This window comes from Monodelphis domestica, chromosome 6 (genome assembly GCF_027887165.1).
Source record: "Monodelphis domestica isolate mMonDom1 chromosome 6, mMonDom1.pri, whole genome shotgun sequence".
Taxonomy (NCBI): domain Eukaryota; kingdom Metazoa; phylum Chordata; class Mammalia; order Didelphimorphia; family Didelphidae; genus Monodelphis; species Monodelphis domestica.
In genome coordinates, this window is record NC_077232.1 from 59121094 (window position 1) to 59148097 (window position 27004).

The following is a 27004-nucleotide window of genomic DNA, read 5'->3' on the forward strand; positions in this document are numbered from 1 at the left end:
GAAGGGACCTTTCCCAGCCACCCAAACTGGCAGTGAGGGAGGAGAGGAGAGAAGGGAGGGAGAGAGAAAAAGGGAGAGAGGGAAGGAGGGAGGGAGAGAGAAAAAGACAGAAAGAGAGAGAGGAATGGAGGGAGGGAAGGAGAGAGGAAAAAGGAGAGAGGGAGAGACAGAGAGACAGAGAGTTGTATCTCCTAGTAGAATATAAAGGTCCTTGAGGGCAGGATTCTCTATTTGCTTTCCTTTGTATCTCTGACTCAGCTCAGTGGCTGTACAAAGTAAGTGCTTAATTAATAAATGATTGTTAAATGTTTATCAAATGTGATGTCTCCTTAGGCCTTTTCCTCTTAAAATTAAGCAACTCCATTTCTTTCAATGATTCCTCATTAAAGCATCATTTCCAATCCCTTCCCCATCCTGTTTGCCTCCTTCTGGATGGACTCTAGCTTGTCAAAATTGCCCTACCTTTATTTTTTCCCCTTTGTATTCCCAGTACTATCATAGTTCTTGTATATAGTTGGTGCCTAACAAATGCTTGTTTAACTCAATTAGCAGTAGTGAACTTGGCAAGTGAAACTTGATGGTCAAATGTCCAATTCAAGTCCACAAACCCAGGGGATTTAAGGAATGGCTATAACATTAATAAAGGGGCATCACCTGCAAGGTCATTTTCTTCTTGGGAATGAGAAAAGTAGAATTTGGGTAATTTAAAAAAATAGGCCTATTTATATTTGGAGAGGAAGATCATTAGATTCAAATGCCGATTCTGCTGTGATACTGGTGTCATCAAGGGACATATTGTCATTCCTTAAGTCCAGTTATAATGCAGTTAAATTTGAGAAAACTCCTATCCCAGACAAGGAGGCAAGTGTGACATAAAAACCATACTAGGATGTCACAGCAGTGGACAGACGGAAAACCACTGGCCTCTTGTATTAGTGGGGGACTTGAAGGAGGAACCAAAGTTCAGCTACCTGGGGAATCAATATAGGGTGACATTTCTTCAAATTTCAATTTTTCATTGTTTCTGGTCTTTTTCTTTTATACAGTATTTGACATCTTTTTTCTAAACCTAAAGCAAAGGGGTGAGCAACTTCCTTTTGTGTGTTGTCTTTCCCCATTAGATAGTGAGCTCTTTGAGGACAGGGACTATCTCTGTTTGGATTTGTATTTAAATTTCCAGCATTTAGCAGAGTGCCAGGCACATACTAAGTACCTAATAAATGTTGTGTCAATATATTTTTAATAACCCCTTACGTTCTGTCCTAGCAACAACTCTAAGATAGAAGGGCAAGGGCTTCTATCTTAGGCAAACAGAGTAAAGTGACTTGCCCAGGATTACACAACTGGAAAATATCTGAGGTCGGATTTGAACTCATGTCCTCCCAACTCCAGGTCTGGTGCTCTATCTATCGTGCCACCTAGCTGGCCCATAATACATGTCATCACAACAAGCTTGGGAGGGCTATTAGTCTTCTCTATTTAGACTGTCTTGCATGTCAAAATTCTCTAGAGCTACTGAAAAGGACTCCTATATTAAAGTGGGATAGCTATATCAACTCTGTGGAAGGGTGCATTCAGTCCTCTGATGGACTTTTTGGGGTGAATGAGCTTAAATGGTCTGGATTTCAGCAATGCTCAAGTTGAAACTTGCTAGACTCCCAAAGTGTATGAAATAAATAATCCAAACCCTAAGCTCTTTGACGGGCAGAAATGCAATGAAAGGCCTGTTCAGAAATCAATTTACAAAGGCCAGCGTGTGAGACTAAATGAAGAAGCTGGCCTGGGGCGAGAACGAGAACATCCAGCTCATAAATTAGTCACCGCCAAGTGGACATGGTCAGTGGGGCCCAGGCCTGAAGCCAGGCATTCTCTTCTCTCGATGACGTAATGCCAACAAGTCCAGTCTTTTCTTCAATGCTGGACTCTGTCCAACTCCAAGACATATATACTTCTGTTTTCAAAGATGAACCAAGGCTGTGGTTAGTCTTGGAAAAAAGCCTTCCCCACCTGTAACCATTTTACCCAAGTCCAGGGAATATTTTCTAAAGGACACCAAAGACGTTATCAAAGAATGAGCAGGGAGAACACTTCCAGGGCAAAAAAAAAAAAGTATCTGAAATGAATGGTCCTCAGTTGGTGTCCACTCAATCAAGAGAGCAAGAGAAAATTCCCTGAAGGAGTTAGGCTCTTAAAAGAATGCAGCACCGTCTACTACCAACCCATCCTCCCCCCAGTACTAGAAACATGAATTTTTCTTTCTCCCTTTAAAAAAATCCCTAAATAGGTCTTGATCAATGATACATGTAAAACCCAGTGGAATTTCTTATTGGCTCCAGGAGGGGGGAGGGAGGAGGGAAGGGAAAGAACATGAATCATTTAACCATGAAAAAATATTCTAAATTAATTAATTAGTTAATTACTTTTAAAAAATCCTTACCTTCTGTCTCAGAATTGATATCAATTCTAAGGAAGGTCTAGGCAGTGGGGGGGGGGGGTGAAGTAACTTACTTGCCTAGGGTCCAGAGCTTGAAAATCAAATTTGAACTTAAGACTCCAGGACTGGCTCTACCCACTATGCAATCTAGCTGCCCCTAAACGTTAAATTTTCTTAATGATGAACAGTCTGAACAGAGAGTCTAAGAAGGGAAAGTGCTTAAAAGAAGAAAAAAACAAACTTAAAAATGTATAGTCAGGGTAAGAAGGAAAGAAACAATTACTAAGTGCCTACTATGTGCCAGATACCATTCTAAGTGCTTTGCAAATATTATGTCATTTGATACATACTCATCCTGGGAGGTTGCTACTATTATGAACACCACTTTCCATTTAGGGAAACTGAGGCAGATCAATTAAGTGACCTGCCCAGTCTCATATCTAGAATATGAGGCAAGATTTGAACTTGGGTCTTCCTGGCTTTAGGTCCTATGTTCTATCCACTGCACCACCCGGGTACAAGAAGAAGTCAGAAAAACATATGGGAGACTCTCCGATTCCTTCTTAGTTGTTAGGACTCTTCCTACCAAGGACTCTGTCTCTATCAGGTACACGCTACTATTATTATTATTATAATATTGTTATGTCTGATAGAATGGAGATTTCTTGAGTGCAGGGGCTATTTTAGACTCGTCTTGGTCTCCCCAGTGCCTTCCTGACACAAAACAGGAGCTTGATATATACTTGCTGAACTGAACCAACAGATCAAAATAAAACAGATCAAGATGACTAAGGATATGGGCATAAGGACAACTAGGCAGCCCAGCATATAGAATTCCAGGGCTGGAGTCAGGAAGACTCAAGATTCCTGAGACCAAATCTGGTCTCAGACACTTTCTAGCTAGGTGACCCTAGGCAAGTCATTTAACCCTGTGAAATGAGTTGGAGAAGGAAAAGAACAAACCCCTAGTATCTTTGCCAAGAAAACCCCAAATGGGGTCATGCAGAGTCAGATATGACTGAACAGCAACACCACCAAAAAGGTGGGAACAATTCTTAAAATTAAAAACAGATGGCAAGTTCTCAGGCAGCAGCCTGGTTCCCACTTTGGTCACCAACGTTAGGGTCTAGCACATGGGGATTATTTATTTGAAAGGTGTTTTTCCCCCGAGGTCTTTAGAACATTACTTGGAATAGGAAGGCAAAGAAGCGAACATTAATTTTAAATGCATAATAGTTCATGCACTCGCTTATACTGTGAGGCAGGGCTCTTGCGCAGAACTGTCACTTAGTTTTTCTGTTGTCTAATAAATAACCTTTATTCTTTGTAATCTGAATATAAAATAACATTTCATACTTACCCAATTGAAATAATATTTGTAAAGCATTTGGTCCAGTAGCTAGCAAATAATAGGTGCTTAATAAATGCTTGTTTCATTCCCATTCTACCCACCTGTAGAATGTCCCCACACCCAACCTAAAATAACTCTATACTTCTTTTGTGGTCATTGCTATTTGGGAATGGGATGGAAGAAGGGAAACCTACTTGACATTTGGTCCATCCATTCCAGTTTTCAGAACCCGAAGGATTTTAGTGAGGCATTAAATTAATTAATTAAATTAAGAGAGGCATTGTGGGGGAATGGGCAAAGACTATGACTTCAAGGTGTGTGACGGGGACCCCCCTTCCCCAGAATCACATACTGAGGTCCTATCTGTGTCCCATGCTAGCTTTACCTCACATGAGGGCACTCTGGTGTGGGTCACAGGACAATGACCCAGGTATCTGACCCAGAAAGGAGTGGGATTTTGATCCGGGATAACAGAGGAGGAATAAAAGAAGGATTTCCAGAAGTAGGGCTCGCTCTATTCCCTTTGGTGAAAGGACGCGGGCTGAGAGAGCCATGAGAGGAGTGCCAGTTTGAGAATAGGCTTCCATCTCTCTCTGTCTTCTCTTATTCAAGTAGTTATTAATAAACTCCATGGAAATTAAGGACAGGAGTTTTAATTCAATTTTAACAAAGGGAAGGATGACCTCACAGGATTATATGGATCCTAGATTTTAAGTCAGGAGGGTCCTTCCATATCTTCTAGTTGTGAAAGGGAATTCTTTATTCCTTTTCTTTATTTTAATGAAAATCAATCAAGAACTTGGACTTTTCCTCCTTTTGTTCTAATTTAATCGGGGACCTGGAGGTCTTTTTACCATAGAGATGCGTAAAGACATACCAGCCCACAGTGAAAGGAAGTAGAAACCAGAGAGATAGGAAGTGACTTGGAAAAGGGGGTATAAAAGGCCAGTGAGAGGACTGAGGAGGGGAGAATTTTGATTCTGCCTGGTGAGCTGAGCTCAATGGTGATCAGCTGGACTTCCTCTAAGGGCAGTTATAGGGTAGCTATGTAAGGGGTAAAAATTGTGGTTGGACTGAATATTAAGACTATGGTCGTCAGGAATTTAATTACTAAATTCCAATGAATTACATCTTCACAGCTAGTTAGGCAGTTCATTTCTCTACCTCTTTCTACATTTCCTTCCTTTTACTATATTCCCATTAAATTAAATTGTTAAAAGCTGCTAAAGGTTTTTTCTTTGGCTTAAGGGATACTATTAATTTAAACTCTCTTATTTAGTCAAAACTGCAATTTAACCCTTATATAGCCTAACTCCCTCATTTTACAGAGAGGCACTTGGGGCCCAGAGATAGTAATAAACTTGCCCAAGGTCACACAGGGAGTAAGTGGTAGACCCTGGGAACTGAACCCAGTTTCTCTGATACCAACCAACTTAATGTTCTTTTCCACTGTGAAATCTTGCCATTCCTTGGGTTTGAATCCAACCTCTGGTGTTTTAATAGCTGGGTCACTGGAGCTATTTAACCTCTGAGACTCCTTCCTTGTTGGTAAAATGTGGGATGAGAATGTCTATAGTATCTACCTCATAGGGTTGTTATGAAGGCCAAATGAGATAACGTGCTTAAAGAGCTCTGAGAACCTTCTATTTAAATAGCAGCTGCACAGGTAAACTATAATTATATTAAATTTTAGCCAGATAGCTCAAATAAATTAATAAAACTAAAAAGTCACCCAATTAATTAGTAGCCCTTTCAGGTTTCCCAGTGAATATTCAGGATGATGTGATTTGATCACTCCACATTCCTTGCCTGAGAATTCCTCTTGAGTATGTCATAGAATAGTGGCTGAGGTTCCCCTTCAAAGTGCTATGATTCTGCAACTGAATTCTGTTCTCCTCCTTAACTTTCCTAGTACTTTCATCACAGGCAATAAGGTAGGCAGGGCTACAAGTTAATTGACAGAATCTTAGATTTGCAAGAGAATTTATAGGTCTAATTCCAACTGTGCCTGAAGCAGGAATTCTCTTTTCACGCAAATAGTCATCCAGCCTCCACCTGAAGTCTTCCAAGGCTAGGAAGCTCAGTACCTCCCTAAGACAGCTCATTTGGCTTTTGGACAACCTAAATTGTTAGGAAGTTTTTCCAAATAACCGAGTTGCAATCAGCCTCCCTTTAATTTCTACCCACTGGCCTCATTTCTATCCTCTGGAGCGAAGGAAAACAAACCTAATCCCTCTTCCACATGACAGCCCTTCAAATATTTGAAGCCCTGGATCACATCCCTGCTAAATCTTCTCTCCTCGATGTAAACATCCCCAGGTTCTGGAAGCAATCCTTGCATGGCTTTACTTCAAGCCCCTTGATCATCCTGGTCATCCTTCTCTGGGCCTACTTCAGATTGTCAATTACCTTCCTAAAACACAGAATACAAAATGGAATGCTCTACTACTCCAGACATAGTCTGGCCAAGGCAGAGCCAAGTGGCACTATCATTTCCCCCATTTTGCACATATTAAAACTTCTATAAATGCAGTTGAAAACGATTAACTCTTTTGGCTGACACATCAATCACTTTTGACTCATACTGAGCTCTTAGTCCACTAAAAACCCCTGGGCAGTCACCACATGAATCACACCTCACCCATTCTGTACTTGTGAATTTGATTTTTTGAACTCAAGTTGAGGATTTTATATCTATCCAAATTAAATTTCATCTCAGATTTACTCACTGTTCCAGCCTATTATAGTGATCTTTGAAGATTCATATTTTTTCATCCATTAGCATCCCCCCCTCTCCCTTTCCCCCCTTCCTTTTTCTCTTCTTTGCCTCCATATCTTTAGGTTATATGCAAATATCAACAATGTTAAGCAGAATAGGGTCAATGATAGAACTCTACAGAACCTCCACTGAAGATCTGGTATAGAAAGCACTAGCACTGCTCCAAAGTCAGAGAACTTGGGAACACATCTCACATCTGACACCACTTGCATTATGGGTTGGTTTCTTCCTTTATAATAGGAAGTTAGACTAGATATGCTCTGCTATCTCTTCTTTCTGGAGATCTGTGATCCTATGACTTTACCAAGTAAACTTTTACAAGTTATTCATGATTGTCTAGTTTTAAAACCATTATTTTCTAAATCACACAAATGACCCAGCGACTTTGGAAAATCCAGTTAATTGTCTGATTGAATTTGCAGATGAACAAGATAGCTTTCTACCTTTTTTGCATAGAGATTTTCACCACACCTTTCTGACTTCTAAGCCTCATACACTTCTAGTTGTGGGTCCCTGGACAAGTCACTTAACCTCCACTGCCTATCCCTTACCCCTCCTTCTGCCTTAAAACTAATACACAGTATTGATTCTAAGATAGATGGTAAAGAGGAGGAGAGAGGAGGGGGGAGGGAGGGAAGGGAAGAGAGAGAGATGGAGACAGAGACACAGAGAGAGATGAAGATAGAGACAGAGAGAGATGGAGACAGAGAGAGAGAGAGAGAGAGAGAGAGAGAGAGAGAGAGAGAGAGAGAGAGAGAGAGAGAGAGGGAGGGAAAGAGGGAGGGAGGGAGGGCATGTCAGTGCAGAACAATGCACAGTTAATATGGACAAACCACTCTTTATAAACAGTGGGGAGGAAAGGGAATGAGTGGATACTGCAAGCCCTTTCAGTTGTCCATAAACAAAGAATCTCTATGACTTCTAAGTATGTTAAAAAGCAAAGAGCTTTCATAAGAAACTTCAAGGTCTTTATGAACTAAACATGGCTTTGTTAATTCCTTGCTACACTGCTATGACACTCTCATCATCCAACTTCTTTGCTAAGAAGGAGCACTTATATATTGTGGAGTCTGAATTCTTTTATCTCTACAGCTTGTTCATGAACTTTCCTTTTAATGCTGTTTATTACCTTGAAATTGCTTCCATTTGGGGGTTCTTTTTGTGGGGCTTATCAAAGTCTGTTGTGTACTGGCTTAGCTAGTTGGAGTATAGGACTGAGAGGATCAAAGTCATGAGTTTACTCATGGATGTCCAATTCCCGGTGACAGAGGAGAGCACTAGAACCAGCTACAAATTCTTGTCTTATCATCAGACACTAAGGAAATGGAATGGAAAAATGTGACTAATTCATAAAGTTCATTTCTACCAATGGAAGAAACCAATTTGAGGGCAACTATGACAGTAGGTTAGGGATATCAAAGACAACAAATTTGAACCCATTTGAAATAATGGAATTACAGCAGCCAAGTTTGATCCTGTGGGATTTATAACATCTTTATCTTATCCTATTATATTGTTATTATTGTATATCGTTATTATTACATTATCTTGTTATATAACATCGTTACATTATATTACATTATATTATTTATTACCATTTACCACCCCTGGGGATTGCCTTTAGCAATATCCAACAGGAAATCAGCTGCTATAACATCTTTGCTTCTTCAACCAGGGGTTGTGAAACACAAGTGAGTAAGCTATCTATACTTATAGATGCCTTGGGTTTAGTCACCTCTCAAGGATAGTACTAGCTTGCTCTGTTATAAAATGAAGGTAATTCTAGTTGTATTATTCATCTATTTCATAAGGTTGTTATAGTAGCAGTTCTCAAAGTCTAAGGACCCCTTGAGGTTCAAGTCCTTTTCCCAGGAGGTCTATGAAGTAAAAACTATTTTCATTATAATACTAAGATGATATTTTACTATTAAAACACTCCTTCCTTTTTCCAACTATGTATCAGTGTAAGGGTGAATTTTCTGCATATACTTAAACAACAACCAAAAAATGTATTTCAACAGACTACAAGCATTGGCAAGTAAGAGAATGCATCTGTTTTCCATTAAGAAAGATATTAAAGAAACTTGCAAAAATAAATAACGCCACTATTCTCAATGAATTCTTTTGGAAAATATAGTTACTTCTTCATAAAAATATATTATCCATCATAGTATACAATTGATTTATTATTTTAAAATGTTATTAATAAGCAAATATTTTAAATTTTTTATCAGTTTTAATTTGTAATATTATGAATATCAATAGCTATAATCCACATAAACAAAGGTTTTTTTGGAGTCTTCAATAATTTTAGAAGTTTAATAGGGTCTTGAGAACAAAAATTTGAGAACTACTTCTTTAAAAGTGCTATATAGATGTTTGCTGTTTTTGTCCTTGGTCTTGGTGGTGGTAGTAGTAGTAGTAGTAGTAGTAGTAGTAGTAGTAGTAGTAGTAGTAGTAGTAGTGGTACTGGTACTGGTTGTAGTAGTAATTGTGGTAATGGTGGTAGTGTTAGCAGTAGTAATAGTGATAGTGGTAGTGGTAGAAGTAGTGGTGATGGGAATGTTGGAGGTGGTGGTGGTAATAGTAGTAGTAGTAGTAGTAGTAGTAGTAGTAGTAGTAGTAGTAGTAGTAGTAGTAGTAGTAGCAGCAGTGGTAATAGGATTAGGAGGACTAGCAGTAGTGGTTATCAACATAGTTACTCCCTTAAGGGATGAATCATAATGTCTTAGGATTCAAGGTTTAAAATACATTTGGTTTTATAAAATTAGGGTTTTGCAGTCCATAGCCTATCACAATGAGGCAGTCAATGGGTATTATTACTTACTTAGGTTATCCTACGGGTAACTATAGTTCTTAGCCTGCAAGAAACACCTGCCAGGAAAGTCTTCTCCTCACTGGTCAAAATCCTGCCCAGCTGTCCATGACCACCTGACACAAGCTCTCGACTCCCTGAAGCCTACCAAGAACCCCCCAACCCAAAATGATCTTAAGCTTTCTCTGAGCTCCTCTAGCACTTCCTACCATTCACTCAGCTGTCTCTCATATAAGAACTTCAAAAGCAGAGTCACCACTCAGCCAGATCTAAGTTTTGCCAAGCCTCCCAGCACCATATACAATTGCTCAATTAGCATTGGTTGATTAAAAAGAAATCCATCTGAAGCCAAGGTTAACTGAACTCTTCGGTTCTCCCCATCCCCCCCCTCTGGCCACCCTCCCCCCCAATCAAAATTTTATAAATCTGTCCATTTGCTCCCTGGAAAGAAGCAAGAAGGGTGGGGGCAAAGCTAGTGAGGGTCAATGGGTAGTTTTATTTATTTTATTTTTGAAAGAATTCACAATGGACAGCTATAGCACAAAATCCCAATGGCAATGCCCCCTTCCCATCCCCAGCCCTCCCCACCTACCTCCCGCACCTTTCCCTATCCAGGGAGGTTGCTTTAAAAGAAGAACAAGGCAGAAATGGAGCTCCCAAAAGGGAAGGGTCTTTAGCTTAGCCTTTAGCTTTGCCCTACAGAGAGTGAGGATCAAATAGAAAGAGAGTGCAGGAAAAAAGCATTCATAAGATTTCAAGTGGGGAACAAGAAGGAAGCATCTCTGATCTATGAGAACATCTTTAATTAGTAGGCTCGTGGCCTGGGGGGGCCAGTCACCACTGAAGATGGCTGGACACATCTGGATGTAGGAGAGCATCCCCTGGTTAAAAAGCAGGACCTACAAAGTTGTCTTAGTTCTTCCACGACACAACTGCTCAGCCAGTGCAGCTAAAAAGCCAGCCACCATCAGCCATACATGCTTGCCAGCATGCTGCCCATTGCATATGGAAAACCAAATGCTCAGACCAAGTAGGCCCATGACAAAGCCAGCCTGTTATTTACATAATGAAGTTCCAGGATTCTGGTAAGCATTGACAGGGTCTCACTACTTAGTACTGTGAAATGACTTTTTTTTTTTGCTTTTTTGCTAGAACAAAAACATGATTTATTTAATTTCTGGGAAGTCAAAACTCTCCAAAGAATCTCAGGCAGATGGGTGAAATATTGGCTAATGGATATATCTGGATTTGATAGAAAACTCCTCTCTATACTAAAAGAAATTATTTTTGAATTTTCAAAACAGAGCTGCAGGTAGGTAATCTGGGGGAAATGTGCCTTGTTAAAGGTCTTGTTTTTTCCATTTTCCAAAAGCTCAACTTTAGAGAGTGCCTTTTTTTTTTTAAACCCTCACCTTCTGCCTTAGTATCAATACTATGTATGGTTCCAAGGCAGAAGAGCACTAAGGGCTAGGTCATGGGGATTAAGTGACTTGCCCAGGGTCATACAGCTAGTAAGTATCTGAGGCCAGATTTGAATTTAGGAAATGTCTCTAGGTCTAGCTCTCAATCCACTGAGCCATCTGGCTGCCCCCTAAGGAGTATCTTTTAACAGAACCTTGAAAACAGGGTCTTTCCACAACTTAGGCACTAGCCTCAGAAGTACACATAACTGGGGCGTGAGTCTTAGAGAGCAGAATGAGACATATTTTTGGACACGACCAAAGTGGGCATTTGCTCAAATATGTCTATCTTTTACAAAAATTTGGTTTTCAGTTTGTTGTTTTTTGAAGGTGGGAAGAAGGAAGAGAAAACAGATTTTTTGTTCACTGAAAAATAATTTCATTTCAAAAGGGAAGTGAATTCAAATTTCAGATTTCAATAAGGAGCCTTCTCCAAAGGAAAAACAAATAGAATAGAAAAAGGTCTCTAACATTTTGATTTGGAGGAGGGGAGAGAAAAACACTTGCTTTAAGAGCCATGCATTCCACTTATGATCCAATGAAGTGGAGTAGAGGAAAATTCAGCCTAAGAAATTTTGCCTTGCTTAGTTAGAGCAGCTGATTAACAGCTCTTTCCCCAAGGACTCTTGAAAAGCACTTTCCCCAGCACCCATGGAACTCCTGGAGGAACCTTGACAAGAGTACAATTGGAACTCGTATCCCTTCTCTCCTTGTACCCCCCCCCACTTCTGCCCCACCCCCCCAACTGAGAGTAGAGCATCTCTGTGGGCCCGATCTCTTTGTCCATTTTGGGGTGCTTGAGTTGGCTGGCTCACATGGGAGGGTTCCAAAAATCATGTTTGTGTGCTGGGGAGTTATCAAGACCGAGCTTACGTTGCATTTCTTTGCCAGTGGTTAGAGAAGAACCCCCCCCACCTCCCTCCTGCTGCCCCCAGCCACCCGAGGAGGAGGAAGAGGAAGAGGAGGAGGTACCCAGAGGGCTAGTGGAGTGTGGAGGCTAGTAGTAGGGAAACAGAGATGGGGAGAGGAGAGGAGAGGACACACACAAAGAAATGTAAACAGCTCTCACATGCGGGAAAACTAGGTTACCAGACTGGCAGCCCCAGGCATTCAGCAGTCACCATGGCAAACAGGAAGAGAAAGGCATAGCAACCACAAGGCCCCAAAGCAAGAAGCAGCAGCAGCAGCAGCAGCAGCGCATACCTTCAGCTTGGAATGAAAATCACGAGATTTCCTTCTGGCAAGAACCTGAATGTGACTAGACACCTGCAGGGTAGGGGAGGGAGGAAACAAAGGAAAAGCCTGTAACCATGGAGATGAAAAGCCCCCTGCAACTGGGCCAGCCAAACGTACCTTAATGGCGGCTTGAATTTCCCGAACTTTCTTTCTTGCTAAGACCTGTATATGACTAGACACCTACATTGTTCAGGTTTATGGAGGGGGGAAAACAAAACAAAACAAAACAAAAAAACAAACAAAAAAAGGAAATCAAAGATAAGGTCGCTGCTCCTGGGGGGGAGGATGGGGTAGGGAGGGGGAGGATTGGGGGGTGGTTCAGGGGTGGGGGGCAAGAGGGGGCAGGTGGGGGAGGTTATTTGCGTCTTGACAAAGCTTTGTTGTTAGGGAGACACATTCCCAGGCAGACACCAAGCTCCCCAGCACTCCTCTTAGGCGCTAAACATCATTGGCTCATCACTGCAGTGACTTGGTTCGGGATAAAAGTTGGGTCCGATCAGACTTTGTCCCCAAAGCAAGGAAATCAAGGACTCTGCTGAGAAACTCACTTAGTTTTGTTTGAAAAGAGGAGGTTTAAGGGAACAAAATCATCCTCCAAAGGCCGTGTGGTTCTCCCTCTGACATCTGGGGAGGAAAAGCTCTTGTTGCTCAGGAGAGATTCATTCTGCCTGAGCCTAGGGGGGTTGGAGGTTGGAGGGGTGGCAGTGGGGGGAGTGGGATCCTATGAATGAAAAGCTTTGAATTCTGTAGCAAATGTTAAAATAATACGGACATGTAAATGAGATCTCTAGGAGGAATGGCAGTACTCGGCTAGCCAGGCATTTTGGCTCCTTAGAAATATCTTTAATCCTTCTACTCTTTAGGTATTGATTCTATGCCAAGTGGATTTGCATATTATTACAAAGCTAAATGTGTGAATCCAGGCCAGACCATCTAGCTAAAAATGGGTGATGATAAAGACCGTATGAATTTGCCTAACAAAATGATTGTTGGAGTGTTATCAGGCCCTTTGGTACCTTCAAAAAATATTCCCCAGACCACCTGAGTGTGGAAAAGATGCCAGGTTTCTGGGAGAAAATGACTGCTTTATAAATCGATTTGAGACATAGTGGGTCACCCTCTGTCAGTTTTTAGAATCCCCAGTGAAGGGGGCAGAAGAATGACCAGAGTTCACTGGTCTGTAAGACAAAAGCCAATTTTCGGAAGTCTGCTGGTGGCCTCCCAATTCAATCTTTTTATTCTAAGGGAGGAGGTGGGACTAGATGCCACAGACATACCTTCCATTAAAGCTAAGGATCTCTAACCCAGCGATCTGACAGTCTCCCTTCAGATCTCCTCGGCCTCTTTAAAAACAGGCTCCAGAAATGCTTTTAAAACATCCCAGCTTTACCTTCCATTTCAAGTGTGTCTTGAATCTCTTCTTTGTTCCCTTAGTATATACCAGGAAGAGCATAGAGCATCCTACTCTCCCCCAACTCAACTCCCCCATGCCCTTTCCCTTGGTCTTCTCCATTCTTGTTCTCAGGATTCTCTTAATTGGTAGGGGGGAGTCACTGCCAAGGGAAAAACATCACCCACACAGACAATGACTTGCCTATGTGTGCTGGCAGGAGGCCACCTCTTGTGCTGACTCAGCATCACTTTTCACACATGGAGCATGCTTGGGTAAAAGCCTCTTCGCCATCATAAACACTAATGAAAGCAAGTCGTCAGTAAAACAGAGAACGGGAGTCTGCTGCTCAAGTTTAAAGGGGCTACGATCTCAATGGATTTTTTTCCCCTCTTGAAAGACTGATGCTGGGTTAGCCAGCCCAGAGCAAAGAGCTGTTCATTGGTCAGCTTGCTCAATAAGCCAGCTATTAAGTCATCTGACAAATATGAGAGAACTCCTCTCAGTTCCAAAAAGTAAAAGAAAATCGGAATTGGGCCAGAGGCTATTGGGGCTATTCGATAAATAAAAAAAAATAATGGGGGGAAGGAAAGGGTTAAATAAGCCTATAAGAGGCATGGAAAAAAAAACTACAGAAACAATTTTGGATCCAGTCATTTAAGTTAGTATAACATCATTTCAATCACTGTTACTAAGGACAAAAAGTTTGGTAAGTTTCGGTTTCTTGGCAACCTAAATCATCATCCAAGCCTAGATTTAAGTCAATGCCTAAGGCAGGCAAGTTTTGAAGTGATGATTGATGGAGAATTGTTCTGAGAATTTTACATTTACACAATTTTGAGATTTCTTTTATTTGCAAAAACATGTTCACCTCTACTATTTTCTAACTGACTGATGATGTGTGTTTTGGGAAGAAATGAAAGAAATCAAACAGATTCTGGAAGTACTTTCCATATCATCTTCTGCAGCACATTTTACCCATACAGGGTGCCAATAGCTACACATCCTTAAAAAGGGCTAAAAGGAGACCATGTGCCAAAGGGTCACTGAAATGATGAACAGCAAAAATTCAAGGCCATTTAAAACTAACATACTGAGATCTATGACAGGGAACTCAACTTGGGAGCTCCTAGGAGGCTAAGCACAGACAGCCACTGCAGCCAAAATGCCTCTTGGGGTCATCATTCACTGACATGCACAATTTCCATTTGTTATATTTTACCTGTTTCCTGGTTCGAGTCTTCCCTGTTCTGAGTTTGATGTATCTTGCTATTAATTCATTCCTACCTGAAACAAAAGAAGATTTCACAATAAGTATTAATTAAGAATGAGTACCAAAGCTTCTCAAAGCTCTGAAAACAACTGAAGATTCACCTAGTGTAAGGCTTACCTGCAAAGAATTGGAGGGGAAGAGGGAAGGGAAGTTTGGCATGGATCGGGGTGAAGCTAAAACTACAAATTTCCATTATCACCTGCTTTTCACAGAACAAAATTAAGTTCTATGATACAGTTTCTGCATATGTGGATTTTCACATATAGAAGCAAGTTTTTAAAAAAACTTACCCATACTAAGTATCAATCTCAAGGTAGAAAAGTAGTAAGGATTAGGCAGTTGGAGTTAAGTGACTTGCCCAGGATCATATAGCTTGTATTTGAGGCCATATTTGAACCCAGAACTTCTTATCTCTAGGTCTGGCTTTCTATCCACTGAACCACCTAACTGCCTCACAACATAATTTCCATCAATATAACTTCTCTGAGGATTAATTGCTCAGACACATAATACGAGTGGAAAATTACCACATTCTAAAGCTAGAAGGAACCTTGACAAGCATCTGGCCTAGAGGAAAACTGTTTGATAAAATGGGAAAAAATCTAGAATCAAAGAACTTGGGTCTCCAATCCTGCTCTGACAAGTGACACTTAAAAAATGGAAGGGCTGATCTAGAAAAAGTCTTGGGTTTTTTCCCCACTCAAGGTCTATATACAACAATAAGGGGACAAAATAAAGCCTAGTAGGCCAATGCAGGAGTTTAAACAAACACGAAGTGGGGTTCCATTTTGATAACATGATGAATATGTTTGGAAATGGACTGAAACAATGCTAATTCTTCTTGGATGATGATAAAAAGGATGAAACATAATCATTGTTTTTGCTTACTCCTCCTATTCACCACCCCCAGAACTGGAGTGCAACTATACAACCCTCAGCTGATCTGCTCCCTTGCAGAAAGAGCCTTGCTCAAAATCAACACTCACACAACTGCCATCAAAATGTGTCTGTGATCACAGATGACACCAGCCCCCTCGGAAGCCTGAGGGAGGTACCAGAGTCAAACATGGAATTCATTGTTTGCCAAGAAAAGGTGTGAAGTCACCCATGCAGCATCTTTTCCCTCAACACCAACTTTGGTAAAGAGAGGACCCTGGTTTTTTGGTTACCATTTGTGTCTGTACATACAAATGCATTGAGGTAAGAAATCTCTTTTACACAATGCTCACTGGGTGGGAGAAATATTTGCCCCAGAGAAAACATGTTGGCGATATTATAACCATTCCATCCTAAGTTTCCTCAGGCCAAAAGCTACCCTGTTCCTTTTTCCCTCCAGGCCACTCAGCAAATTTGATACTTTCTTACTAAGAGGGTATTACTTGAAGCAATTTCTAGCTTAAAAAAAAAAGGTCCTCATTCCTGATCTAGCTTAACCATCCTATATTAGAGATGAGAAAAAGAGGCCTAAGGAGCATAAATGACTTGTCCATGGTCCTAGTGTGTTATATTGGAGTGCGAAGGAGAGGGGAAAACCAACTGAATGACCATAAGGACACACTAGTATGAAAGCAAAATTGTGGTCCTTTTCCTGCATTGATAAGTCTCATTTTACTTCCCATTCATCTATGGGGAATCATCCTTTTTTGAAGGTCAAATTAATAATATATGGCATTGTCAAGAAATCTCAGTTCCCTAGAACTGGATGCTTGACAAACCAGATGGAACTGCTTTCCTGGAAAAAGTGATAAGCAGGGCAGCTAAGCAGCACAGTGAATAGAGTGTCAAGCCTAGAGTCAGTAGGACCTGGGTTCAAATCTGAATTCAAAAACTTTCTAGCAGTGTGACTCTGGGTAAGTTACTTAATCCAATTGACTAGCCCTTGCCATTCTTCTGGAGAATGGAGAGGGAAAGAAGGAGGAGAGAAAGAGAGAGGGGAAGGAAGGAAGGAAGGAAGGAAGGAAGGAAGGAAGGAAGGAAGGAAGGAAGGAAGGAAGGAAGGAAGGAAGGAAGGAAGGAAGGAAGGAAGGAAGGAAGGAAGGAAGGAAGGAAGGAAGGAAGGAAGGAAGGAAGGAAGGAAGGAAGGAAGGAAGGAGATAAGTATTAAAAGTGATAGTCAATAGCCTCTGGGCCAACTAGCAGGGATTAAATTGATCAAACTATATACATAAGATTAGTCAAATAACATCTGTGTGTGTGTGTGTGTGTGTGTGTGTGTGTGTGTGTGTGTGTGTGTGTGTGTGCACCATTTACCACAAATAGTTTTCAGAAACTATTCCTCACAATAAAGAAGTTTTAAAGAACTTGGGAGAGTGCTGGCGGGGTGAAGAGGAGATAAAATCTTAAAATCCTGCAATCTGGGCCTTTCTTGACTTCCCTCCGCCAACTCTATCATCCAGCTATACTATATATATATATATATATACTGGGCCTTACTTTTCTACCTCCCTCCCAATACCTAGAATATTCCACCTCCTTGTCTATTTCTCATACATTCCCCAGCAAGACTCAACTCAAACACTATCCTTAGCAGCAGACCTTTTTTCCTCCTTGATTCACCTCTGATGCTTAAAGCCTTCCCCTTTAAGATTAACTTCCATCTATTCTCTAGGTAGCTGGTAGGTAATTGGTTATTTCTATGTTGAATCCCTACCAGTCCAAGTCCCCACCATTTGTATGTAAGAATGTAAGTGCCTTGTTAGGAGGCACTGTTTGGGAAAAAAATGTTTTGGGGATATCTGATACAGTGATTGCTGAATAATGCTTGCTTAATCACTGAAATAGCAACTAATAATCAAGACCACTTGCTAACTTTCAGATCCTTTGGAATTATAGGTCAAATCTATGTAAGAATTTGCTCAAAGAAGAAAAGAAAATCTACCATTGCTTCACTTCATCCTCAACTAAGTACAAAGATCTTTAACTCAGTTCTGTAAAGACAGTGAGAAATCAAGGATTGAGAACTTTAATGATTCCAAGAATATTTGTTCTTTACCTTAGATGATTCTTGGCAAACTTGTCTTCTCTCCCAAGTTACAAACCTAGTCTTATATGTTACTTATTATACTGTATGTTTGGTAATACTGTAACATGTTCCTGTATATTACAGAATTACCCAAAGGGTCTGTCTACTTTATATGCCCTGCTTCTTCCCTGCTTTAGTGTCAGGACCCAATATCTGGACAGATTACTGTATGTACTAAGCAGAACTTCCTAGCTCTCTAGGAGAATGGGTAATAAACTAGAAAAGTTATAAAACCAAAACAAACCAAAACAAAAAGCTAACATTTTTTCTTTAGAGATACAAAGTATGATGGCTTTCAAAAGACTATTCTAGACTCATCCAAAGTCCTTCAGCAAGTAGAATGGAGGAGATTATTGTAAATCATTTGGCAAAAATATATAATATAACATAAAACTATTATAACATAAAACTTATATATGATGCCAACTCTGTAATTTGCTTTAAAAGTCTACAGATGGCAGGCCTGATTATGCTAGGATGATCTAATCATAAGAAATTCTAAAAGGCAGAAGCTAGCAGAGTCTATACGAGCAGCCTCCACCCTATGGGAAGATTTCACTGTTTGCCTTTTCCTGTGTTGTCAGAGAGGTGATGAGCAATGAGAGAATCTCAAGAAGCTCTGAATTTCCTATTGTTTCACCTGAGTCTAATTCATAGGCTTGTCTAGTCTTGTTTTTACTTAGGGAGGTGAAGGAGGCGGGATGTATTTTTTTTCTTTTTTTTTAACATAAAGGATTTCCATTTCCTGAGCTAAGGGCCATGATGGATGGCATCAATGAGTAAAATCAACAGTAATCCCCAGCCCTTAAGCATTAAGTTACTCCTTCCTCTCAAACACCTTTTACTACAATTTTTCTCATTATGAACAGATATCGATATGGGAATTCTCTTGGCTACCCTGTAGTAATGTGGCTAATGAGGCAGGCATTAGGTGGGAAGCAGGATGAAGAAGCCAACATACTCTATAAGAAAGCACATCAGGTCACGGACAATTAAAAGCTGGCTCATCCACTCTCATAATAACTCTCTTGATAAGTTGTAGGAATCTTTTATCTAACTAGGAAATGGACAGGAAGTGATTTCACCCATATTACACAGAAAGCCACTGATATAACCAAGAATGGATACCCGGAGTACTATCAGGTGCCTGCCTGGAACATAGCAATTCTTCCCCAAGTCTAGGGGATACCCTTAGCTCAGGAGACAGCAACATTTTAAGAGATAAAAGCGGTTTTGGGTGAAAATAAGCCATTAATGTTCTGAAAAACTATAACATATATACATTTCTTTTAATTTGAAATTAATTTTATTGCTAAATTGTTCTTATGATGGCCTAGATTTCCACTTACACCTCCTCCTCGCAGAAAAAAAGCAAATCAGCAACATTTATTAAAACATCTTCCAAATTTGATAATATATGTACCATTGTACACCTAAAGAATAATCCCCTACTACTTCTGCAAAGGAATGGGGGAGGTATCTTCTTAATATTTTTTTAGTCATTTTTCAGTCATGTCCGACTCTTTGTGACCCTCTTTGGAGTGTTTCTTTCTTTTTTTTTAATTTTTTGAGTGTTCTTGAAAAAGGTCCTGGAATGCTTTGCCATTTTCTCCTCTACCTTGTTTTTATAGATGAGAAAACTTGAGGTAAACAGGCTTAAGTGACTTGTACAGGGTCGCAAAGCTGTGTGTCTGAGATGAATTTTGAACTCAGTGAAGATGAGTCTTCCTGACTCCAGTACTGGCACTCTAACCACTGTGCTACCTCACAGCCCCATCTATTTAAATCTTCATATCTTCTTATAATTGATGCTCAAAAGGATTTTTCCAAATATATTTATGTTGGTTTACATTCATTTAGTGTATTCATACAAAACACTATAACAAGCTCAAATAAAAGACTTGCTTCTAAAAACTGATACGGTTCTATTCAAAGGCAGCACTGTGAGGTTGAAGCAATCATCGTGTCTCAAAGCTAAGCAAGGAGAAGTGTAAGTTCTGTTAGGCTCCCTCAAACAGGAAATCTATGGATGTGTTGATAGATAGCCATTTGATGGCCAGTCTAGCTCTGGACAGAGAGATACATCACTAGAGAGCTGGCTGCCTCCCTGCCCCACCAGGAATGGATTGTTTTAAGCCAAAGTACTTGGTGAATTTGTAGGGCTGCATCCATCTCAGTATTGTCTGCCCCAGTGAAACCAGCGATCTGATTCCTCATTAACAATGGCTGACAAAGAGTGGCACACTGAATAGAGTGCCAGGTCTGGAGTGGGGGATGGCTTGAGCTCAATCTGACTTTAGGTACTTCCAAGCTGTGTGACCCTGGTCAACTCATTTAACTCCCCCTTTGCCCAGCCCTTGCCCTTCTTAGTTGTTACTAGAGCAGAAAGTAAGGGTTTAAAAAATGATTAACAAGGCTGAGCTACAATATTACATTTCACCATTAAGTAACAATAATAACTTACAAATATATAGCCTTTGGAATGGTCTCTTTTTAATTTAGTGTCCGAGGATCTGGATCTTCCCAGCGTGATTTCATATTAACAATACCTCACTCCACCCTCAACACTAAAGATCCCTTCCAGCCAAACCATTCCCCTTACTGTAGCCCCCTGCCCATGCCTAGAATGCCCTCCTTTCTTATCTCTGTCTCCCAGAAGCACTAGCTCCCATCAGTACGCTGCACAAGTACCATCTCCTACAGTCTTTTTTTCCCTCCAATTTAAAAAATGTACCTGTTGGCTACATCAAAATTCCCACTTATCTCCCCTACCAACACGCACACCAGAGGGGGTATCAGTTGACACCCCCAAATATATATATATATATATACATATATATATATATATATATAAATTCTGTCATGCCTCTATCAGTTCTTCCCCTAGAGGTGGACACACAAGTCATTCTTCAAATAATATTTCTATAGCTGTATATAACATTCTCTTGGTTCCACTTGTTACACTCCTCATAATTTTATTTAGTCTTTTCATGGTTTTAAAAAATGAACTTGCGTGTTGTTTCTTACAGTAGCACAGTAGTATTCCATCCCAATTATATGCCCCAAGTTGCTCAGCCATTCCCCACCTGAAGGACATCCCCTCAACTTCACTCCACAGTCTTTCTTGATACACATGGGTGCCACGCACAGCCCCCACACCCCCTCCACCACCCAATTGATGAGTTCTGTCCTTTCCCAACTTTTCTGTATTTGCCTCATTTGGGTTGACAACTCTGAGTATATACTTTCTGCCAATAGAATATCAACCTATTGAAGTAGGAACTCTTCCATTTATCATTTTGTAAACTGTTTAATACTTAGGACAGCATCAAGCACACAGAAGGGGCTTTATAAAGGCTAGGAGAAGGGAAAGTGAGTTGATTTGAAGGCATGAAATGATACCAGGCTTTAGGACAAAAGAGCACTTCTCTACTATTTAATTTCCTATGGGCAAAGTATAGAGGACAACATGTTGTAGTGGAGAGGATACACACATAAGTACGTATACCCACATAAAAACATGGATGCGTGTATATGTGCATACTGAGGACCTTAGTTGAAATCTTTTTTTTTCTTTTTTGGAAAATTTTAATTAGTTGATTTAGAGTATTTTTCCATGGTTACAAGAATCACGTTCTTTCCCTCCCCTTTCCCCCATCACCCTTCTGTAGCCAACGCGTGATTTAACTGGGTTTTACATGTGTCCTTGATTCAAACCTGTTTTCCTATTATTGATATTTGTCTAAGTTGAAATTTTACAGTTCTTCCTTTCTATATCTATGCTCTTTGACAAGTCCCATTTTTCAGTCTGGGCCTCAGTTTCCTCATATGTAAAATGAAGGGGATGGATCAGATGTTTCAGATACACTCCACTCAGGTTTTTCAATTCTCTTTCTCAAGATTATTAACTGATAAATAATTTTCTTCTTCATTTCTTTATATAGCTCATTACAATTTGCAAAAGCAATTTCCTATCTCATTTGAAACTGAAGCATGGGTTCCTATTGCAGAACCCAAAGCTTTCATTCTAAGAACTTTTCAATATATTGAAACACAAACAAAGAAAACAACCCACCATGAGTTAGATGGTCAAACCTACCAAGGTAATTAGGTGGTACAGTTGATGACTGCTAGAAGTGTTTAAAGCCTGCTTTAGTCATTTACTAGTTGTGTGATCCTCAACGTTATTTAACTCTTCCTCAGTATCCTCATCTATAAAATGGGGAGATGAGATGGTATTTTGGGAGAGTAATAGATCTGAACTTACAAGGAACCTAGCAATCATGTATGTCACTTCTCTCGTTATGTTCTTTTATCTGTCCCATAAGACTAGTTTTAATGACCTCTAGGCCTCCTTTCAACTCTAAAATTCTAGAAATTGTAGGATTTAAATAGCTCACAGCCCTTGTCCATAGGGCTCCCTAAACACTGCCTTAATAGGAGGCCTATTAAGTACACCTTCTTTAGCCCATACAATGAGATACAATATCTGTGTAGTGGGTTTGTTTTTTTTGTTTTGTTTTTTTGTTTCCTTCTTAAATAACACAGGAATTGATGCTAACATAAGGCAAGATAAAGGCCTCATGACCAGTCCCTACTGCATCCTGAATGTCCAAAAGACCATCTGACAAGAATAAAGCATATCTTCAACAAAGGCAGGCAGGAGGGAAGGGCAGAGAAAGAAGAGGCGGTTTCTTTCAATGGGCTGTGTGCAGCAAAGACAGAAGGCTGGTTAAACTTGTTGTGGTAATGGCATGAGGCTTCAAGGTCATGTTTGAGGCACAGCAAATGGTAGGGTCTGAGGAGAGAAACTGGAGCTCTGAAATGCTCAACTTGGGCAGCCAAAGAGCCACTCTGTAATTGAATGGAGGCACAAAGTGGCAAAGATACTAGGCAGCAGCCATGTGGCTGCCCAAGTGTTGACTCCACACTGGTCTTCTCCAGGTCTCCATGGTGGACCTCATGAGAGCTCTGAGACTTCCCACTGCCCTCCTGTCCTCACCAGATCTCTGATGTGACCAAAATCCCTCTGTTATCGGATTAATAAACAATTATAGATTCTGGAGGCAAACAAATTCATCTCACTTGTTTCAAAGGCACAGACTGACTGGGATTTTGATCTTGGAATTCCCAGCACTCACACAGTGGATGGAGTGCTAAGCTTGCATTCATGAATATCCAAGTTCAAATCCAGCCTCAGATGCTTAATATTTGGATGATTCTAGGCAAGTTGCCTAACCTCTTCAAGTCTCCATTTCATCTCCTATAGCACAGGGATAATAAAAAGGGCTATTGTAAAGATCAAATGAGACAAAATGTATGTGAAGCATTTTAATAACATTAAAGCACTATATAAAGTACTATTATTAGCAAGTATTATTTATTAACATAATTTATAAATCATGTAATAAATATACATGTTATAATATATTTTAATATACTATACTATATATAATATATATAATATATAATAATATAATATATAATATACTATACTATATATACTATATATATAATATACTATAAATACACAAAATGTTTTAGAATATTATTATTATTATTAACAAATGCTGCTTGAGTTTCTTCAGAACTCAAGAGACCAATATCATCAAATAGAAAAAGCCTGTGTCATGAGCCTGACAGCTGGTCCTGAAAACCCACTAAATTTTTTAAAAATAGGCTTTTTTAAACCCTTACCTTCTGTCTTAGTATCAGTTCTAAGATGGAAGAGTGACAAGAGCTAAAGAATTATTGTTGTGTGACTTGCTCAAGGTCACGCAACTAGGAAGTATCTGAGGTTAGATTTTAATCCAGGGCCTTCTGACTCAAGACCTGGCATTCTATCCACCACTATGTCACTTAGCTATCCTTTCAGATAAAAATCTTAAGTAACAGTACCAAGATGTCAAAATATATTTCAACCTCAGCACCTGCCCTTTCTTTGACTAGGGATTTAGATGAGGGGCTAGAACTCTAGAATGTTAAATCTCATTGTTTGATTTAAACAACCCTGGGTCTTATGAGGAGCAACTAGGGTTCTGTATTATATCTATATTATATATGTGGTATATATGTATTATATGTATTATACCTATATTTTACATATATATATATGGTTCTGAATGTATATCATTCATTTAGATTGGGAGACCTTACACAGATTAATAAAGGAAAGCTATTAGAGAACCAAGTAATTTACTCTTTGTTTTCAGAATGAATTCCATTCCCCCAATGCCACCTAAAAAGCAAAAAAATCCCCAAACTCTCTAAGTCAATTACTATCAGGTAAACCTCAAATATGTCTCTCTGGTAAGATAAACATTCTGTGGTCCTCTCTCTTCTCTTGTTAGAGGAAACTCAAGAATGGGATAGATTCTACCAGGTATGATCATAATACTTCTCAGAATTTCACTCATATCTTAAAAGTAATCCTCTGGATATGATAAATCACATTCTACCATTTTTGGTTTTCAAGAAAGCGGGGGTTTAGGGGAGGCCCAAAGGAGATCAATGGTACAAATGTTCCTGATGTTTTACTCTTCATAAAGATATGATATGCTAAAATTCCATTTCTAGCAAAGAATGCTCTAAGGAAGATTTGATCACCTAAAAGAATGAACAATACTAATAGCTTCACCTAATATTTATATAATACCTATTATATTTATTATATAATACCTAATATATATATATATATATGATGCTTAACTGCCAGATACAAAATGCTTTATAATTATTATCTCATTTGATCCTCATGAGAGCTATGTAAGGTAGGTGCTGTTATAATTCTCATTTTATAGCCAAGGAAATGGAGGCAAACAAGGTAAGTGACTTACTCAAGGTCATGTGGGTAGTAAGTATTTGAGTATTTGAGGACAGATTTGATCCCAGGTTGTCCTGACTCTAAATCCAATGCTCGGTGCATTATGGACACCACCTAGCTGCAAAGCCCTGGCTCTAGAAGCCCTCGGAATACTACACCAGGATCTTGGTGTATAAAGTGAGAGGGCTAGGCTCTTAAATGACCACTGAGGTTCCTTCGAACTTTAATTCTATGATCTTAGAAACTTTCAGCAGCCCACTGATCTACACTAGATATTTTCTATGATGATGCCCACCCAACAGTGTATTATCAGAAAAGCAGATTTTGGAGGTTTTTGAATTTGTTGAAATAAAGCCACAGGCTCAGCTCAAATGCCACCCTAGTCATTCTTCAAATAAGCCATCTTTCTTCTTCTCTTCCTTCTTTTTTTCCAAACAAATAAGAATCAACCAGAGAAAAATAGTATTAATTAAATACAGTAGGACCTCATTTTATGAGAACTCAACACACGTCAATTCAAGGATATACTCAATTGGCAATCAAAAAAGGGCAGGAAAAATATGTAAAATTAAAAAAAATTAATTACATGCTAAATTCATGCCATCTTCCCAAAGAGGTGTAAATTCTCGCAGCAGTTTGCCCAATTGCGCTCATTCTGGCTCTGAAGAGCACTAGTGTGAGTCATTACAGTCTTTGGCGCCAAACATCAGCTCCTACATGTCCCTGCCAGAGAGCAGAGCTTCTCTTTGTTTCATTAACGGTATTTAGTTATTAATAATGGCCCCAAAGTACGCGAGTTGTGATGCTGGTAGCTCTGATAAGCCTAAGAAAAGGCATAAAGTAGCCAGGTATGTTTGTATAAGAAATACTTATTACCTAACAGAGTTTGCTGTTATGTATGATTTTCAACTTATGTGGAGGGTCTTGGAATACACTGGTTGTGTAAAATGAGGTCCTAATGTACCATGAATGAAAACCAGCCCCAGGCAACAGCAATATTCTTTCAATTCAAAGCTGCCTTTGCAAACATAGCTGAGACCTGGGGGTTACCTCTGCTTCTTCCTCTTGCCCCATTTCTTATTTTATATAAGTAATTTACTATGTGTTGTCAGGTCTACATCCTTAATACTTTGAGCTTGTCCCCTCCATTCCCACAGCCACCTCTCTAGCACAAACCATCCTAGCCTGGCTGGATCATTGGCCAAATGATCTTTCCCCTTCTGCTCCATTTCAATCATTCCCCAATACTGCAGCCATAAAAATGCTCTGAATAAATCTGATCATTGATCTGCTCATTGGCTCCTTACAACTACCTCCTAGGTAAATTTCAGATTCCTCTAGGTCCTACACAGTTCTAAACATCTCACATACTTGATGCACAGGAACACGTAAAACCCTGCTTCCCCAAACACCTTCTGATCTTTCCCACATGTGTGCTTTTTAGGCTTATCAGGAATGTCTCTTGCACCTAATATTGGCCCTTTGGATGTCTAGACACTCTTCAGATGTCCTGGCTGTCATATGTCACATGAAATGCCAATTCAAATTGTCTTTTTTTCTGAAGATTCCCATGAACTCTGTATCCTTCTTAATCTCACTTAGACCGTGGATCTATGATGTTCAACTTGAAAGATTACTATATAGTACAGTTATCTGTTTTTTTTTAATTTGTTTTTTTGGTTTTTTTGGTCTTGGCCTCTGTGGGATGGTAAGTTCTAAGAAAATAGGGACCAGGTATCTTCTAAACTTTCTATCTCTAGCTCTGGATACAGTGAGCAATTAACAAAATGCTTTTTGAGTGAAGCCAAATTTGTTGAAATTTCTGTTAGTTGACTCAGTATTTGCTTCTACCCAAGACTGACATTAAGGAGTTTGGACATGAACGATACTTTGTCTAATGTTCATTTCCTTCCTCTTTTGTTCATGTAGTCAATATTTGGTTAGTTGTATACCCAAATGAGTTGAATGAGGATACTCAGTTCCAAAGGCTTCCATATTTTAATCCATCAGGTCATACAATATCATTTAGCTATTTGAGGAATATTATTTGAATTCAATGACACTTCATTTTGAGAAAAGAAAAGCATTAAAACATTTTGACATCTTAATGTTTTAAATGTTTTGGCTATTTTAACAAACAAAAGAAAATAGTCCACCCCCCCCCCCCAAAGAATGGGAAACTATTCCATTTAGTTTGATTTGGTCACTAGGAAGAATATTACCGAGGAAGCACATTTTTGGACTGTCAACCTACCACCAAGGAAGAAAATGAAACCCAAGCGATCAAATTCAGGCTTGGTGTTTTCTTTAATATTACTATGCTGCTCCCTTGAAGAGACATTTGAAGGGCTAAAAATAGTGTTTACTTATAAGAATTTTGTTGGTCAGTTGTTTGAGTCATGTCTGACTCTTCATGACCCC

General features: G+C 39.6%; 1 protein-coding gene across 6 annotated transcripts in view; it reads right to left on the minus strand.

Moving 5' to 3' along the window:
- TEAD1 (TEA domain transcription factor 1) overlaps positions 1-27004 on the minus strand; it is a 335258-nt gene that overhangs the window by 81423 nt on the left and 226831 nt on the right. For 3 of the 6 annotated variants that reach the window (XM_056802053.1, XM_016423443.2, XM_056802054.1), the window contains 3 exons: positions 14688-14752; positions 12193-12255; positions 12043-12105 (listed from right to left, as the gene is read on the minus strand). In XM_056802053.1, the coding sequence (XP_056658031.1) occupies positions 12043-12105; positions 12193-12255; positions 14688-14752 (191 nt within the window). The remainder of the gene's footprint in view (positions 1-12042; positions 12106-12192; positions 12256-14687; positions 14753-27004) is intronic. The other 3 variants (XM_007497110.3, XM_007497109.3, XM_056802056.1) reach the window with 3 other exon arrangements.